Raw genomic sequence first — 14,547 nt, forward strand, 5'->3', positions numbered from 1 at the left:
GGGGGGGGAAACCCCACCGCTTTTCGTTTAAAGGAATTTAATTCTCTGTGTAGCAGGGCACTCATACTGGGAGGTGGCAAATCTTGTTTTTTTTTTTTTGGAAAAGCAAACTAGGGGATGGAAGTGATCCCGAGATCCTGAAGCTCAGATCCAAATCTAGCTATGGATCTACCAGAAAGTCAAGCTGTTACCTCTGGTCTTCACTTCCCAGTTTAGTAAACGGTGCTAATTTTTTTTCTTTTTTTTGCAAAATTATGAAGGAAGAGGGAAAAAGAGGGCGCTCGTTTTAATACTTGCGTGCTTAACGTGCTCGAACTGATGGCGGGTTGGCAGTGCTGGAGAGAACAAAACAAGCTAGGAAAGCTTTTGATTTAAGAAAAAGCAACGTTTTTCTCGGCATCCATGAAAATTAGGGCTTACTTTGAAAGAAAGAAAGAAGAAAAAAAAGATTAAAATTATCAGGAGCCTGGATTTCGGCAATGAGAACCGTCGTGCAAATTATCGCCGTGAATCGGATCGAAGGAATATCGAGATATGCCCGTTTTCTTCACATCCTGCCCTGCGAGGTAGGCTTCTGAGACAATCCGCCGGGCTTATTTCCCTTTCTCTGGAGTGCAGGGAAACGCTCCAAATTTTCAAAGAGGGGATGCAAGACCCCTTCCAGCGCAAGACAGCTGGGTTTCTGGTCGGGAGAGGCGACAGCCAGATGGAGGGCCTATATAAATGGAATCTTTTTTAAAATAAAAAAAAACTTCTGGAGGGGGGAAAGTCTTCCGAAGTTTCAAAACAGCAGATTTTCCCAAAAAATAGGATCGCCAGCCCCTGACATATCCTTGATCAAGGTGTTTCTTAAGTCCTCCTGTCCTCAGCATCAGGTCAGGCTGAAGGCCAAAGAAAGGTCAAGAAAGAAGACGATCTTCATGCTGTATTTCAAAAACTGCACCCCACCTGGTTCAAAAACTAAGTCACTGCCGGAGCCGCAGAGCCGAAAACGGAAGGAAGGAAGGAAGAATATTTCAGGGCAGAAAAGGCCACCCAGGAGAGCTGGGAGAAGAATTCAGATTTTGAATACCACGGAGCACTCCAGGTGAGACGGGTCAAGACCCTCGGTGAAGGCTATCAGGAAATACATCACCTTCCGGATTTTGGCCAGCTCCACCAGCCTTTCCCCAAACTCCAGCGCGTCCGCTTCGTTGCACTCTACCGTCTCGGGAGCCTCGGGTTTCTTCCAAAAGACCCCCACCGGATCCAAGAGCTGCCTTCGCATGAGGTTGGTCAAATCCGGCGTCCAGTGTTGAGACGTCCCGATGATGGTGGCCTTGCCGGGTTGGCTCAGGGCCACCTTCCAGCGCAGGAAATGGAGACCGTGCTGACGGGAGAAGTCCAGTCGGAAGACAAACTCGTTGTCCCGCAGGAGCTTCTCGCCGTCTTGAGGTTTCTCCTTCTTCTGTCGGAGGGTCTTCACCCGGATCCTCATGAACTCGGTCAACTGGACATCCTGGACCAAATGCAACTCCAACTCAGCCCCCTCGGAACCCATCGTGCCTCTTCCTTTCGGGGAGCTTCTGCACGGCTTGACGAGCGTCTGAGACGTCTGGCAGGCAAAAGGAAATGAATTCCTGCGTCTTCGCTCACTCGCCAGCACCCCAGTGATGCTAAGCAACCTGGGGCCCGAGGGGATTGCCTCTGGGTGTCTCATTTTTCCAGGGAGGGACAAACCGCTCACCGACGCTACGATCGTTTCCCTGAGCTAAGTCTCTTGATATCAGCAGCCCTAACAACCTGGCTTAACAACCGTCCCCAAGTAGGGAGAGGCTTAACCGAATAACAGAGCTGGAAAGGGACCTTGGAGGTCTTCTAGTCCAACCCCCTGCTCGAGCGGGAGATCTCATACCATTGTTGTTCAATCTCTTCTAGAAAAACCTCCAGTAATGGAGCACCCACAACTTCCAGAGGCAGGTGGTTCCACTGGTTAATTGTTCTGACTGTCAGGAAGTTTCTCCTTAGTTCTAGGTTGCTTCTCTCCTTGATTAGTTTAATAATAAAGTTGGAAGGGATCTTGGAGGTCATCTAGTCCAACCTCCTGCTCAAGCAGGAAACTCTACCATTTCAGAAAAATGATTGGCCAGTCTCTTCTTAAAAACTTCCAGTGTTGGAGCATTCACCGCTTCTGGAGGCAAGGAGTTCCACTGGTTAACTGTCCTCACTCCCAGGAAATTCCTCCTTAGTTCCAGGTTGCTTCTCTCCTTGCTGAGTTTCCATCCGTTGTTTCTTGTCCTGCCTTCAGGGGCTCTGGGAGAATAGCTTGACTCCCTCTTCCTTGGGGCAGCCCCTGAGATATTGGAATACTGCTATCATGTCCCCCCTCGTCCTTCTCTTCATTAAACTACACATACCCAATTCCTGCAATTGTTCTTCATGTGGTTTAGCCTCCAGTCCCCTAATCATCTTTGTTGCTCTTCTCTGCACTCTTTCTAGAGTCTCAACCTCTTTTTAACATCGTGGCGACCAAAACTAGATGCAGCATTCCAAGTGTGGCCTTACCAAGGCCTTGTAAAGTGGCACTAACCACTTCACGTGATCTTGATTCTGGTCCCTCTGTTAATGCAGGCTAGGACTGTGTTGCAAACCATCCAGGGATGGAGAAAAAGGTGGCTGTGTCTGAATGGCAAAGGAAGATACTTGGAACAGCCGTCCCACCAAGCTGGCCCTCTCAAGACTGGCTAAAAATTCAACTCCCATACTTCCCAACCAGCCCCGTTGTGAAAGGGCGAGAGAAAGGAGAAGAAAGCTTTTTTTTTTTACGAAGGCAATTGCAAATATTTTTCTTTTTTTTATTATTAAAGAGTTTTACAAAAACAAAATTTTACAATATATCCCCAAATCCCCCCCACCCCAAACCCGCCCACTTCCCCCCCCCACTTCCCAGAGCTAAATACAGGATTATAGTTACAATTATCATATTCTAAATAAAAATTATGCATAATATACAATTAACCAAATTCATAATGTGGCAAATATTTTTCTTAATGGGGACTGAACCCAGGCAGTCTGCCAAATGATTCTGGCTCCAGATCATTGCAGGATTTTTTTAAAAAAAATGGTTTACAGAAAACAAAGCACTCGGCAATTCCACCCAGGGATTTGTCCGACCTTAAGTCGGTGGCTGGCAAAACGCTTTCGGCTTTGCCAAATAAATGGGGGGGGGGTCAGGATTGGAGGCTTTGACGCGGCTGAATTTTGAAGGAGGTAGTGCAACAGAATAAGGTGATAACCTACAGCCTCAGCTTTTCGCTTTTATATAGTAAACAGGTGGTCCTCGACTTACGACCACAACGGAGCCCAGAATTTATGTTGCTAAGTGAGAAATTTGTGAAGTGGGTTTTGCCCCGTTTTACGACTTTCCTTGCCACAGTTGTGAAGTGAACAGCTGCAGCTGTTCAACTAGTAACACGGTTGTTCAAGTGAATCTGGCCTCCCCATTGATTCTTGCTTGTGAGAAGGTCGCCAAAGGGGGTCACGTGAACTTGGCGACGGCTGCGACCGTCATAAATATGAACCAGATGCCAAGCGGTCACGTGACTGCGGGGGTGCCGCGATGGTCGTAAGTGTGAAAAACGGCCGTAAGTCACTTTGTTCGGTGCCGTTGTAACTTCGAAAGGTCACTAAATGAACTGTTGTAAGTCAAGGACTACCTGTATATCCTACCTAGTGATTTCTATAACAACAACTCTATCCGATCGGCAAAACCCATAATCAAAGCTCCAGAGGAACATCAACCCACCAGAGAGGACAGATAGGTCTGCATTACAGGTGGTCCTCAACTTACAACAGCTCGTTTAGTGACTGTTCGAAGTTACGTGGGCGCTGGAAAAAGAATGACCGTTTTTCACACTTATGACCGTTGCAGCATCCCCAGGGTGCCATGATCAAAATTCAGATGCTTGGCAACTGGTTCCTATTTAGGACGGTCGCCGTGTCCAGATTCATTTAACAACTGTGTTACTAACTTAAACACCGCAGTGATCCACTTAACAACTGTGGCAAGGAAGGTCGTAAACTGGAGCAAAACGTACTTACTTCACTTAACAACAGAAAGTTTGGGCTCAGTTATGGTCGTTAAGTCAAGGAATGTCAGTATTCTGCAAGTGTTTTTCAACCTTGGCAGCTTTGAGATACGTGGAGTCCACCATGCATGGCTGGCTGAGGAATTCTGGGAGTTGAAGTCCAAAAGGCATGAAGAGGCCATAATTCCCCCATGCTGGCTGAGGAATTCTGGGAGTTGAAGTCCACAAGTCATGAAGGGGCCAAAGTTTCCCCCATGCTGGCTGAGGAATTCTGGGAGTTGAAGTCCACAAGTCATGAAGGGGCCAAAGTTTCCCCCATGCTGGCTGAGGAATTCTGGGAGTTGAAGTCCACAAGTTATGAAGGGGCCAAAGTTTCTCTCAGACTGGCTCAGGAATTCTGGGAGTTGAAGTCCTCACCTCTTGAAGTAGCCCCAGTGGAGAAACACCCATCTGGATTGAATGAAAGAAGAACGCCACCAAGTGCCTCCAAAAAGCTGGCCCAAAGACAGCGAGGAACGTGAAGGAGAAAGAACTGGGAAGATAGTTCCACTGAGAACCAACCTTAGTTAGATTAGGTTAACCTTAGATTAGAGGCTTAGGCTAGAGAAAAGGTAGGTAACCTTGGCTCTTTTACGACTCGTGGACTTCAACTCCCAGAATCCCTGAGCCAGCCATGCTGAGGGGAAAGGGAGAGTTTCCAAGCTGAGCCATGCTGGCACAGGAATTCTGGGAGTTGAAGTCTACGAGTCATGAGGGGGCCATAGTTCCCCCATGCTGGCTCAGGAATTCTGGGAGTTGAAGTCTGCAAGTCATGAGGGGGCCATAGTTCCCCCCTGCTGGCTCTGGAATTCTGGGAGTTGAAGTCCGCGAGTCATGAGGGGGCCATAGTTCCCCCATGCTGGCTCAGGAATTCTGGGAGTTGAAGTCCACGAGTCGTGAAGGGGCCATAGTTCCCCCATGCTGGCTCAGGAATTCTGGGAGTTGAAGTCTGCAAGTCATGAGGGGGCCATAGTTCCCCCCTGCTGGCTCTGGAATTCTGGGAGTTGAAGTCCGCGAGTCATGAGGGGGCCATAGTTCCCCCATGCTGGCTCAGGAATTCTGGGAGTTGAAGTCCACGAGTCGTGAAGGGACCATAGTTCCCCCATGCTGGCTCAGGAATTCTGGGAGTTGAAGTCCACGAGTCGTGAAGGGACCATAGTTCCCCCATACTGGCTCAGGAATTCTGGGAGTTGAAGTCCACGAGTCGTGAAGGGACCATAGTTCCCCCATGCTGGCTCAGGAATTCTGGGAGTTGAAGTCCACGAGTCGTGAAAGGGCCAAAGTTTTCCCCATGCTGGCTCAGGAATTCTGGGAGTTGAAGTCCACGAGTCGTGAAGGGACCATAGTTCCCCCATGCTGGGTGAGGAATTCTGGGAGTTGAAGTCCACGAGTCGTGAAGGGACCATAGTTCCCCCATGCTGGCTCAGGAATTCTGGGAGTTGAAGTCCACGAGTCGTGAAGGGACCATAGTTCCCCCATGCTGACTCAGGAATTCTGGGAGTTGAAGTCCACGAGTCATGAAAGGGCCCAAGTTTTCCCCATGCTGGCTCAGGAATTCTGGGAGTTGAAGTCCACGAGTCATGAAAGGGCCAAAGTTTTCCCCATGCTGGCTCAGGAATTCTGGGAGTTGAAGTCCACGAGTCATGAAGGGGCCAAAGTTTTCCCATGCTGACTCAGGAATTCTGGGAGTTGAAGTCCACGAGTCATAAAAGAGTCAAGGTTTGCCTACCTCTGGGCTAGAGGGTAAAACATACAAAGAACGGTTACAGGAACTGGGTATGTCTAGTCTAATTAAAAGGAGGACTAGGGGAGAGATGATAGCAGTCTTCCAATATTTGAAGGGCTCCTAGAAAGACAAGGGGGTCAAACTATTCTCAAAATGCCCCTGAAGGCAGGACAAGAAGCAACAGAGGGAAACTCATCAAGGAGAGAAGCAACCTAGAACTAAGGAGGAATTTCCTGACAGAACAATTAACCAGTGGAACCACCTGCCTCCAGAAGTCGTGGGTGCTCCATCACTGGAAGTTTTCAAGAAGAGACTGGGCAGCCATTTTCTGAAATGGTATAGGGTTTCCTGCCTGAGCAGGGGGTTGGACTAGATGACCTCCAAGGTCCCTTCCAACTTTATTATTATTATTGTCTCATGAACGGAGGAGGGCACGTGATACAGCCCTTGGCGAATATGATCATGGAAAGATGAAAATCCCTCGCTGTGCCACCTTCCGAATTTCATTCATTAGGAGGTTCTCTGGAGATCCAGGCAACGGAGGATGGCAACACAGCTGTAGAAGCACAACAACTCATTTCTAAGTTGCATTGCACACAATGGATGTTGCCGGACAAGCTAGTCAGTGGGCAAGTTGGTGGCATCTAGTCAACCTTCCCTGATATTTAGCACACGTGGAAGCTCTGGAATTTGGTTATTTATGACTGTTTTGACCATAGGTATCCCCCAATTTGCAACCGTTCGTTAAGTGACCGTTTGAAATTATAACAACACTGAAAAAAGGGACTTGCAAATAGAATAGAAAATAGAGTAGAACAGAAAATGGAATGGAATGGAATGGAATGGAATGGAATGGAATAGAATAGAATAGAATAGAATAGAATAGAATAGAATAGAATAGAATAGAATAGAATAGAATAGAATAGAATAGAATAGAATAGAATAGAATAGAATAGAATAGAATAGAATAGAATAGAATAGAATAGAAAATATGGAATAGAACAGAACAGAATAGAATAGAATAGCAGACTTGGAAGGGACCTTGGAGGTCTTCTAGTCCAACCCCCTGCTCAGTGCCGTTGTAACCTTGACTGGTCACTAAACGAACTGTTGCAAGTCGAGGTCCACCTGTTCTAACAAGCCATTTCCAAAACATCCACATTCATAAATGCTCTGCAAGCTTTTCCCTTCAGGCCAACAGGCACCAGGAGAAAGTCGAGCGTTTTCCCTCCCCTTCGGCTCAAAAGGCCACGACGGAAAATCAGCGTGGAGCAAACAAGCCTGAAGGGATTTGGGAGTCCGGAGAGGAAAAGGAAGACGTCAAATAATAAGACGCTGGGGAGCTTCTTCCTCTGCTTGAATAAGATCCCCCAGGACCAAACAGGGAGGCTGTGAGGATGTAGAGGAAGGGGGTCTGAAGCAAGATACAGTTAGTCCTCGACTTACGACGGGTCACTTAATGAACATTCTAGGTTACAATAGTCTTCAACCCTCTCCCCCCTCCCAATTTTACGATCCATTCTTGAACTTACAACCGCTACGCACACACACACACACACACACACACACACACACAGACACACAGACACACACACACATACACCCAAACACGAGCACCCAACGTTCACATGATTGCATTTCGGGCGCTCATTTTACGATTGGTTGCAGCGCCCCGTGGCTATGAATTAATAGTTTATTTTTTTTATTTGTATCCAGCCTGGGTTATTTTTTACCAATAACTCAAGGCAGTGAATATATCCAACACTTCTTCCTCCTCCATTTCCCCCCCCCCACGAGAACCACTTACAGCCATTCGTTTAGTAACCGTTCAAAGTTACAATGGTATTGAAAATAGTGACTTCTGTTTTTCACACCTAATGACTGTTGCAGCATTCCCCACGGTCACGTGATCGAAATTTTCAGACACTTGGCAACTGACTCATATTTATGACGGTCGCAGAGTCCCGGGGGTCAAGTGATCCCGTTTTGTGACAAGCAAAATCAAAGGGGGAAGCCAGATCCACTTCACAACTGGAGTGGTTCACTTAACCGGCGTGGCAAGAAAGGTCGTAAAATAGAGCAAAACTCACTTAACAACTTTCTTTCATAAACTGTGGTCATACGTTGAGGGCTACTTATACATCAGTGAATTCAGAACCACAAACAAATTATTGATAACTGTAAGAAAAATGCTTTTATTTAGTTGATAATAATAAGAATTATACTAGCCCAGGGGTAGGCAACCTTGGCTCTTTTATGACTCGTGGACTTCAACTCCCAGAATTCCTGAGCCAGCATGGGAAACTATGGCCCCTTCATGACTCATGGACTTCAACTCCCAGAATTCCTGAGCCAGCATGGGGGAAACCTTGGCCCCTTCATGACTTGTGGACTTCAACTCCCAGAATTCCTGAGCCAGCATGGAGGAACTATGGCCCCTTCATGACTTGTGGACTTCAACTCCCAGAATTCCTGAGCCAGCATGGGGGAACTATGGCCCCTTCATGACTTGCGGACTTCAACTCCCAGAATTCCTGAGCCAGCATGGAGGAACTATGGCCCCTTCATGACTTGTGGACCTCAACTCCCAGAATTCCTGAGCCAGCATGGGGGAGATTATGGCCCCTTCATGACTGGTGGACTTCAACTCCCAGAATTCCTGAGCCAGCATGAGGGAACTTTGGCCCCTTAATGACTGGTGGACTTCAACTCCCAGAATTCCTGAGCCAGCCATGCTGAGGGGAAAGGAAGAGGTTTCCAAGCTGAGCCATGCTGGCTGAGGAATTCTGGGAGTTGAAGTCCACAAGTCACGAAGGGACCATAGTTCCCCCATGCTGGCTCAGGAATTCTGGGAGTTGAAGTCCACGAGTCATAAAAGAACCAAGGTTGCCTACCCCTGTACTAGCCCAATATGAGATAGCAGATATTAATGGGAAAAGAGAGGAAATAGTTGATGTTGTAACATGAGATTTATACTAAAGAACCTACGTATGCTATTGAACTATTAATTAACCCAGTCATCCCGTTGCTTTTTAAATGTTCAATTGTAAAATGAGAAAATCAATAAAGTATTATAAAAAAAAACCAAACCAAACCCCACAAACAGTATCATTTTGCAGAGGAAGAATTTCACCCGTCATCCACTAGAGGGCAGCACGTTCCCTCCAGGTAAGGAAGAAGAAAAGTAAAAGCAAATTTGGCCTCTTGGGTATTTTCCTCAAATGACTTGCAAAGTACTGTGCAACCCAACCATTTATCAATATCCATCTTTTTCCCAACAAGTTTTCCCATCAGAAAAGGAGCACAAGATTACATCCCAAGGGGAGAAATTTGCTTGCAAATCTATGGATATTAGAGAACGTGCACGCTGGAATAAAATATGCTGGGGTTGTTGTTTTTTTTTGTTTGTATGCATCTCACTGATTCTAAGCCAGTCCCTTTTTCTCTCAGCCCAACCCACCTCACAGGGTTGTTGTTGTGGGGAAAAGAGGAGGGGGGGAGAAGGAAGGAACATTAGGAATATTGGCCGCCTTGAGTTACCTACTTATAAAGTGCAGATAGTCCTCAACTTTAATCCTATTTTAATTGTATTTATTTGTATTGTTTTAATTCGCCCTGTAAGCCGCCCTGAGTCCTTCGGGAATAGGGCGGTATATAAAAATCAATTAAATAAATAAATAAAGCTACAACACTTCATTTCGTGACCGTTCAAAGTTACAACGGCGCTGAAAAAAAGCGACTTAGGATTGCTTTTCACAGTGATGGCCACTGCAGGATTCCCCAGGATCACGGGATCCAAATTCAGACTCTTGGCAATCGACTCATATTTATGACGGTCGCCGTGTCCCGGGATCAAGTGACCGCTTTTTCCGACCATCTGACCAGCAAAGTCGATTTTGGGAGGGGGGGGAACGCCAGATTCGCTTAAGAAGCGTGCGACCAACTTAACGAACTGCGGCGATTCTCTTTTAACAACTGCGGCAAGGATGGTCGTAAAATGGGGCAAAGCTCGCTTAACCACCATCTTGCTCAGCAACAGAAATGCGAGGCTCGGCTGTGGTTGTGAATGGAGGACTAGCTGTAAAGGCCCCGTTCACACGACCGCTGAGTTCATGGTGCCATCACAGCCACGGGAGCAAAGCCGATCGGGTTTTTCCCCCCGACAATTCCCAAAATGGTTACCTTCTGCCACAGGGCCTCTCTGGACGCCAACACCGAGCAGGCGGCCACGAACCAGCAGTTGCCCACCTGCCCTTGGTGTAAGTCATGGGAGCTGATTCCGTCCACAAAGAGGTGGGGGTCCTCACAGATGTCCTGCAGGGAGAGAAGCAAAACAGGTTACTCGTGGAAGCCAAGGAGAAGGTGGGCGTGGGAAAGCGTGGATGCGGAAGTTCAAGACCTCCTTAGGTCATTTCTGCCCCAATCTTCCTCTTCGGCACGTGACCCTGGGAAGAAAGCATGATGGATTTATTTGATGGCGAGAGGTTTGTGCCGCGGCTTTTGGTCTAGTTTACGGAAACATAAAAGCCCTCTCTCTCCTCAAATTTGAACACTCCCTCCCAACAGCAACCATGCAAAGTAGACTGGACCGTGGCCCTATTCCCATAAAAAATTTAACTGAATCAAGGATGTGGTCCAGTTCCAAAAATCAACTCAACTGGGTCAATCACGTGGTCCCGTTCCAAGAACCAACACAACTGGGTCAATAATGTGGTCCCGTTCCAACAAGCAACTCAACTGGGTCAATAATGTGGTCCTCTTCCAACAACCAACTCAACTAGGTCAATCACATGGTCCTTTTCCAACAACCAACTCAACTGGGTCAATAATATGGTCCTGTTCCAACAATCAACTCACCTAGGTCAATGACATGTCCTGTTCCAACAACCAACTCACCTGGGTCAATCACGTGGTCCCGTTCCAAGAACCAACACAACTGGGTCAATAATGTGGTCCTCTTTCAACAGCCAACTCAACTGGGTCAATAATGTGGTCTTCTTCCAACAACCAACTCAACTGGGTCAATCACATGGTCCCTTTCCAACAACCAACTCAACTAGGTCAATAATATGGTCCTGTTCCAACAATCAACTCACCTGGGTCAATGACATGTCCTGTTCCAACAAACAACTCAACTAGGTCAATAATATGGTCCCATTCCAACAACCAACTCAACTGGGTCAATGACATGGTCCTGTTCCAACAACCAACTCAACTGGGTCAATAATGTGGTCTTCTTCCAACAACCAACTCAACTGGGTCAATCACATGGTCCCTTTCCAACAACCAACTCAACTGGGTCAATAATGTGGTCCTCTTCCAACAACCAACTCAACTGGGTCAATGACACGATCCCGTTCCAACGATCAACTCAACTGGACCAATGACATGGTACCGTTCCAACAACCAACTCAACTGGGTCAATAATGTGGTCTTCTTCCAACAACCAACTCAATTGGGCCAATGACATGATTCTGTTCCAAGAACTTACTCAACCGGGTCAATGATGTGGTCCTAGTCCAACAATTCACTTTACTGAGCCAATGATATATACGGCATTTAAGTGGAAGCCAGTAATGTATAGATTAATGGGCTCCACCTGGATCAGTGATGTAATGGATGTATTTCTGTTTCTTGCATAGCAGAGATATCCAGCCGGTGGCTAGAAAGTCTGCCTTCATGCCTGGTGCACAAAGCTGGTAGTCAAAAGACATGGCAAGTTGGTCCCTTTGGAGATCTCGCCCACTTTGTGTGCAAAAAGATCCCAGCTTGGTGGCCCAGCATCTTGAGTACAATCAACTCATTTTAGGAGGAAGGAAAAGGAGAAGATCCCAACCAGAAGACTCTGGAGAGGTAGCAGCTCAGAATATCAGTTCTCCCTTGCTTGGGAGAGCTAGTTACAGAGAGGCAGAACATGATTTCTCACCCTTGGCTACTTTAAGATGTGCAGACTTCAATTCCCAGAATTCCCAAGCGGAAGCCCACACACCTTAAAAGTCGTTAAAGGTTGTAAAGCAGTGAGCTAGCACTTGGAAGCTTATTGGGTTGGTCAACACTGGTGTGGAACCCGCTGGTTTTGATCAAGGATAAGTCAGGGGCTGGCGATCCTATTTTTGTGTCTGTGTTTGTGGGTGGGTGGGTGAAAATCCTTCCGTTTGGGGACAGAAATGTAGGTTTACTTCAAAGGGGTGGGGAAAACAAGGAAAGGAAATTACACCCAGCTTATTTTACAGTATATCTTTTGACTGTTTCCCACGACAGAAGAACAGGTGCGATGGTGGTCAGATGGCCACAGAGCCTGTGGATTTCCTTCAGACGCTTCTGGTAATCGAGTTTGGGAGAACCAGCAAACGGAAGGAAATAAAATTCTGGAAGGCTCTCCACCCCTTCATAACAGAGTAGCAGAGTTGGAAGGGACCTCGGAGGTCTTCTAGTCCAACTTCCTGCACAAGAAGGAGACCCCATAGGGGTCTCCAGACGAATGGCTGCCCAGTTTTTTTTTTTGAAAACTCCCAGCGACGAATCACCCACAACTTCTGGAGGCGAGTCCTTCCGCTGGCTAATTGCTCTGTCAGGAAATTCCTCCTTAGTTCTAGGTTGCTTCTCTCCTTGATTCGTTTTCAACCGTGGCTTCTCGTCCTGCCTTCAGGTGCTTTGGAGAATAGCTTGACTGCCTCTTCTTTGGGGCAGCCCCTGAGATACTGGAACACGGCTATCATATCAGCCCTAGTCCTACTTTTTATTAAACGAGACATATCCAATTCCTGCAGCCGTTCTTCATATGTTTTAGCCTCCAGTCCCCTGATCCTCTTTCTTGCTCTTTCCAGAGTCTCGACATCTTTTTGACATCGTGGGGACCAAAACTGGATGCAGGATTCCAAGGGTGGCCTTACCAGGGGTTTGTAAAGCGGTGTTAACACTTCGCGTGATCTTGATTCTGTCCCTCTGTTAATGCAGCCTAGGATTGTTAGCTTTTTTTTTACTTTCATTTCTTTCCCAGACTCGGCACACTGCAAAAATAGGCTCCCTCTCCTTAGCAGCGGCCCTCCCCACTTTAAAACCATCTTCATGGGCTAAATGGGGGGTGTGTGGTCTTCAAACTTGGCCCTTTTATGACTCAGGCATGCTGGCTGAGGAATTTTGGGAGTTGAAGTCCGTGAGTCATGAAGGGGCCATAGTTCCCCCATGCTGGCTGAGGAATTCTGGGAGTTGAAGTCCACGAGTCATGAAGGAGCCATAGTTCCCCCATGCTGGCTCAGGAATTCTGGGAGTTGAAGTCCATGAGTCATGAAGGGGCCATAGTTCCCCCATGCTGGCTCAGGAATTCTGGGAGTTGAAGTCCAGGAGTCATGAAGGGGCCATAGTTCCCCCATGCTGGCTGAGGAATTCTGGGAGTTGAAGTCCACGAGTCATGAAGGAGCCATAGTTCCCCCATGCTGGCTCAGGAATTCTGGGAGTTAAAGTCCATGAGTCATGAAGGGGCCATAGTTCCCCCATGCTGGCTCAGGAATTCTGGGAGTTGAAGTCCAGGAGTCATGAAGGGGCCAAAGTTTCCCCATGCTGGCTCAGGAATTCTGGGAGTTGAAGTCCAGGAGTCATGAAGGGGTCATAGTTCCCCCATGCTGGCTCAGGAATTCTGGGAGTTAAAGTCCACGAGTCATGAAGGAGCCATAGTTCCTCCTTGCTGGCTGAGGAATTCTGGGAGTTGAAGTCCACGAGTCATGAAGGGGCCAAGTTTGAATACCCCTGGGCTAAATCCACTTCCTCTAAATTTTTATTGTTGTATTGGGGGGGAGGAATAATTTAATTATCGCACATACAGGGAAGCTGAATGGGTGGTGGAGAACAGAAATGAATGCAGTTCTGCAATTTGGCGACCGATGACGAATTGGAGAACAATGTCTTTTCTGTCCAACATTAAGTGACCTCTTGTCCTGTCATAAATCATTTTCCAGAAAGGTTGCAGGGCAGGGGGGAAAAAAAACCCCCTAATTTTCTTCTTCTCTTTGCAAAACATGGTCTGCGCATTGGCAAGAATGGAGAACATCTGCTTTGGGAGACCAACAATGCAGAATCTCAAGTTATTGCTAATTTCCCCCCCACCCCCACCCCACCTTGTCTGGAAAATCACCACCACCCCATTTGGGAGAGGATGTTGAGAAAGCTCCTTTTTCACTATGACACTGAAGGCTACCAAACGTCTGCAGATGCATTCCAAAAGCAGTGAGTCATCAAAAATTTCCTTCTCTTGCGAATTCAGGCAGAGCTGAAAAGGGCTTCATGCAAACTTCAGCCAAGCATGTAGAGCAGAGCCACAAAGATAATCAGGGGTCTGGGGGCTAAATTGTAGGATGAATTGCTAAGGGAAGTAGGCACGTCTGAAAAAGAAACAGACTGGGTGTGTGTGTGACATGATAGCAGTCTTCCAATATCTCAGGGGCTGCCCCAAAGAAGAGGGGGGTCAAGCTATTCTCCAAAGCACCTGAAGGCAGGCTGAGAAGCAACGGATGGAAACTCCTCAAGGACAGAAGCAACCTGGAACTATGGAGAAATTTCCTGACAGTTAAAACAATTAACCAGTGGAACAACCTGCCTCCAGAAGTGGTGAATGCTCCAACACTGGAAGTTTTTAAGAAGAGACTGGACAGCCATTTGTCTGGGATGGTATAAGTCTCCTGTCTCGGGCAGGGGGTTGGAATAGATGACCTCCAAGGT

General features: G+C 47.3%; 2 protein-coding genes across 2 annotated transcripts in view; both read right to left on the reverse strand.

The window, feature by feature from the left end:
- Positions 1–14,547, reverse strand: part of CAPN5 (calpain 5) — an 82,741-nt gene that overhangs the window by 34,935 nt on the left and 33,259 nt on the right. Inside the window, exon 3 of the mRNA XM_081327827.1 lies at positions 10,015–10,146. Within this exon, the coding sequence (XP_081183953.1) occupies positions 10,015–10,146 (132 nt within the window). The remainder of the gene's footprint in view (positions 1–10,014; positions 10,147–14,547) is intronic.
- Positions 1,058–1,540, reverse strand: OMP (olfactory marker protein; the record flags this gene model as incomplete). The annotated part of the gene is made up of 1 exon (XM_081327656.1): positions 1,058–1,540. One exon carries the CDS (start codon positions 1,538–1,540, stop codon positions 1,058–1,060), a length of 483 nt encoding a protein of 160 aa, XP_081183782.1.

The sequence above is a fragment of the Vipera berus genome, assembly GCF_964194415.1.
Source record: "Vipera berus genome assembly, chromosome: 4".
Taxonomy (NCBI): Eukaryota; Metazoa; Chordata; class Lepidosauria; order Squamata; family Viperidae; genus Vipera; species Vipera berus.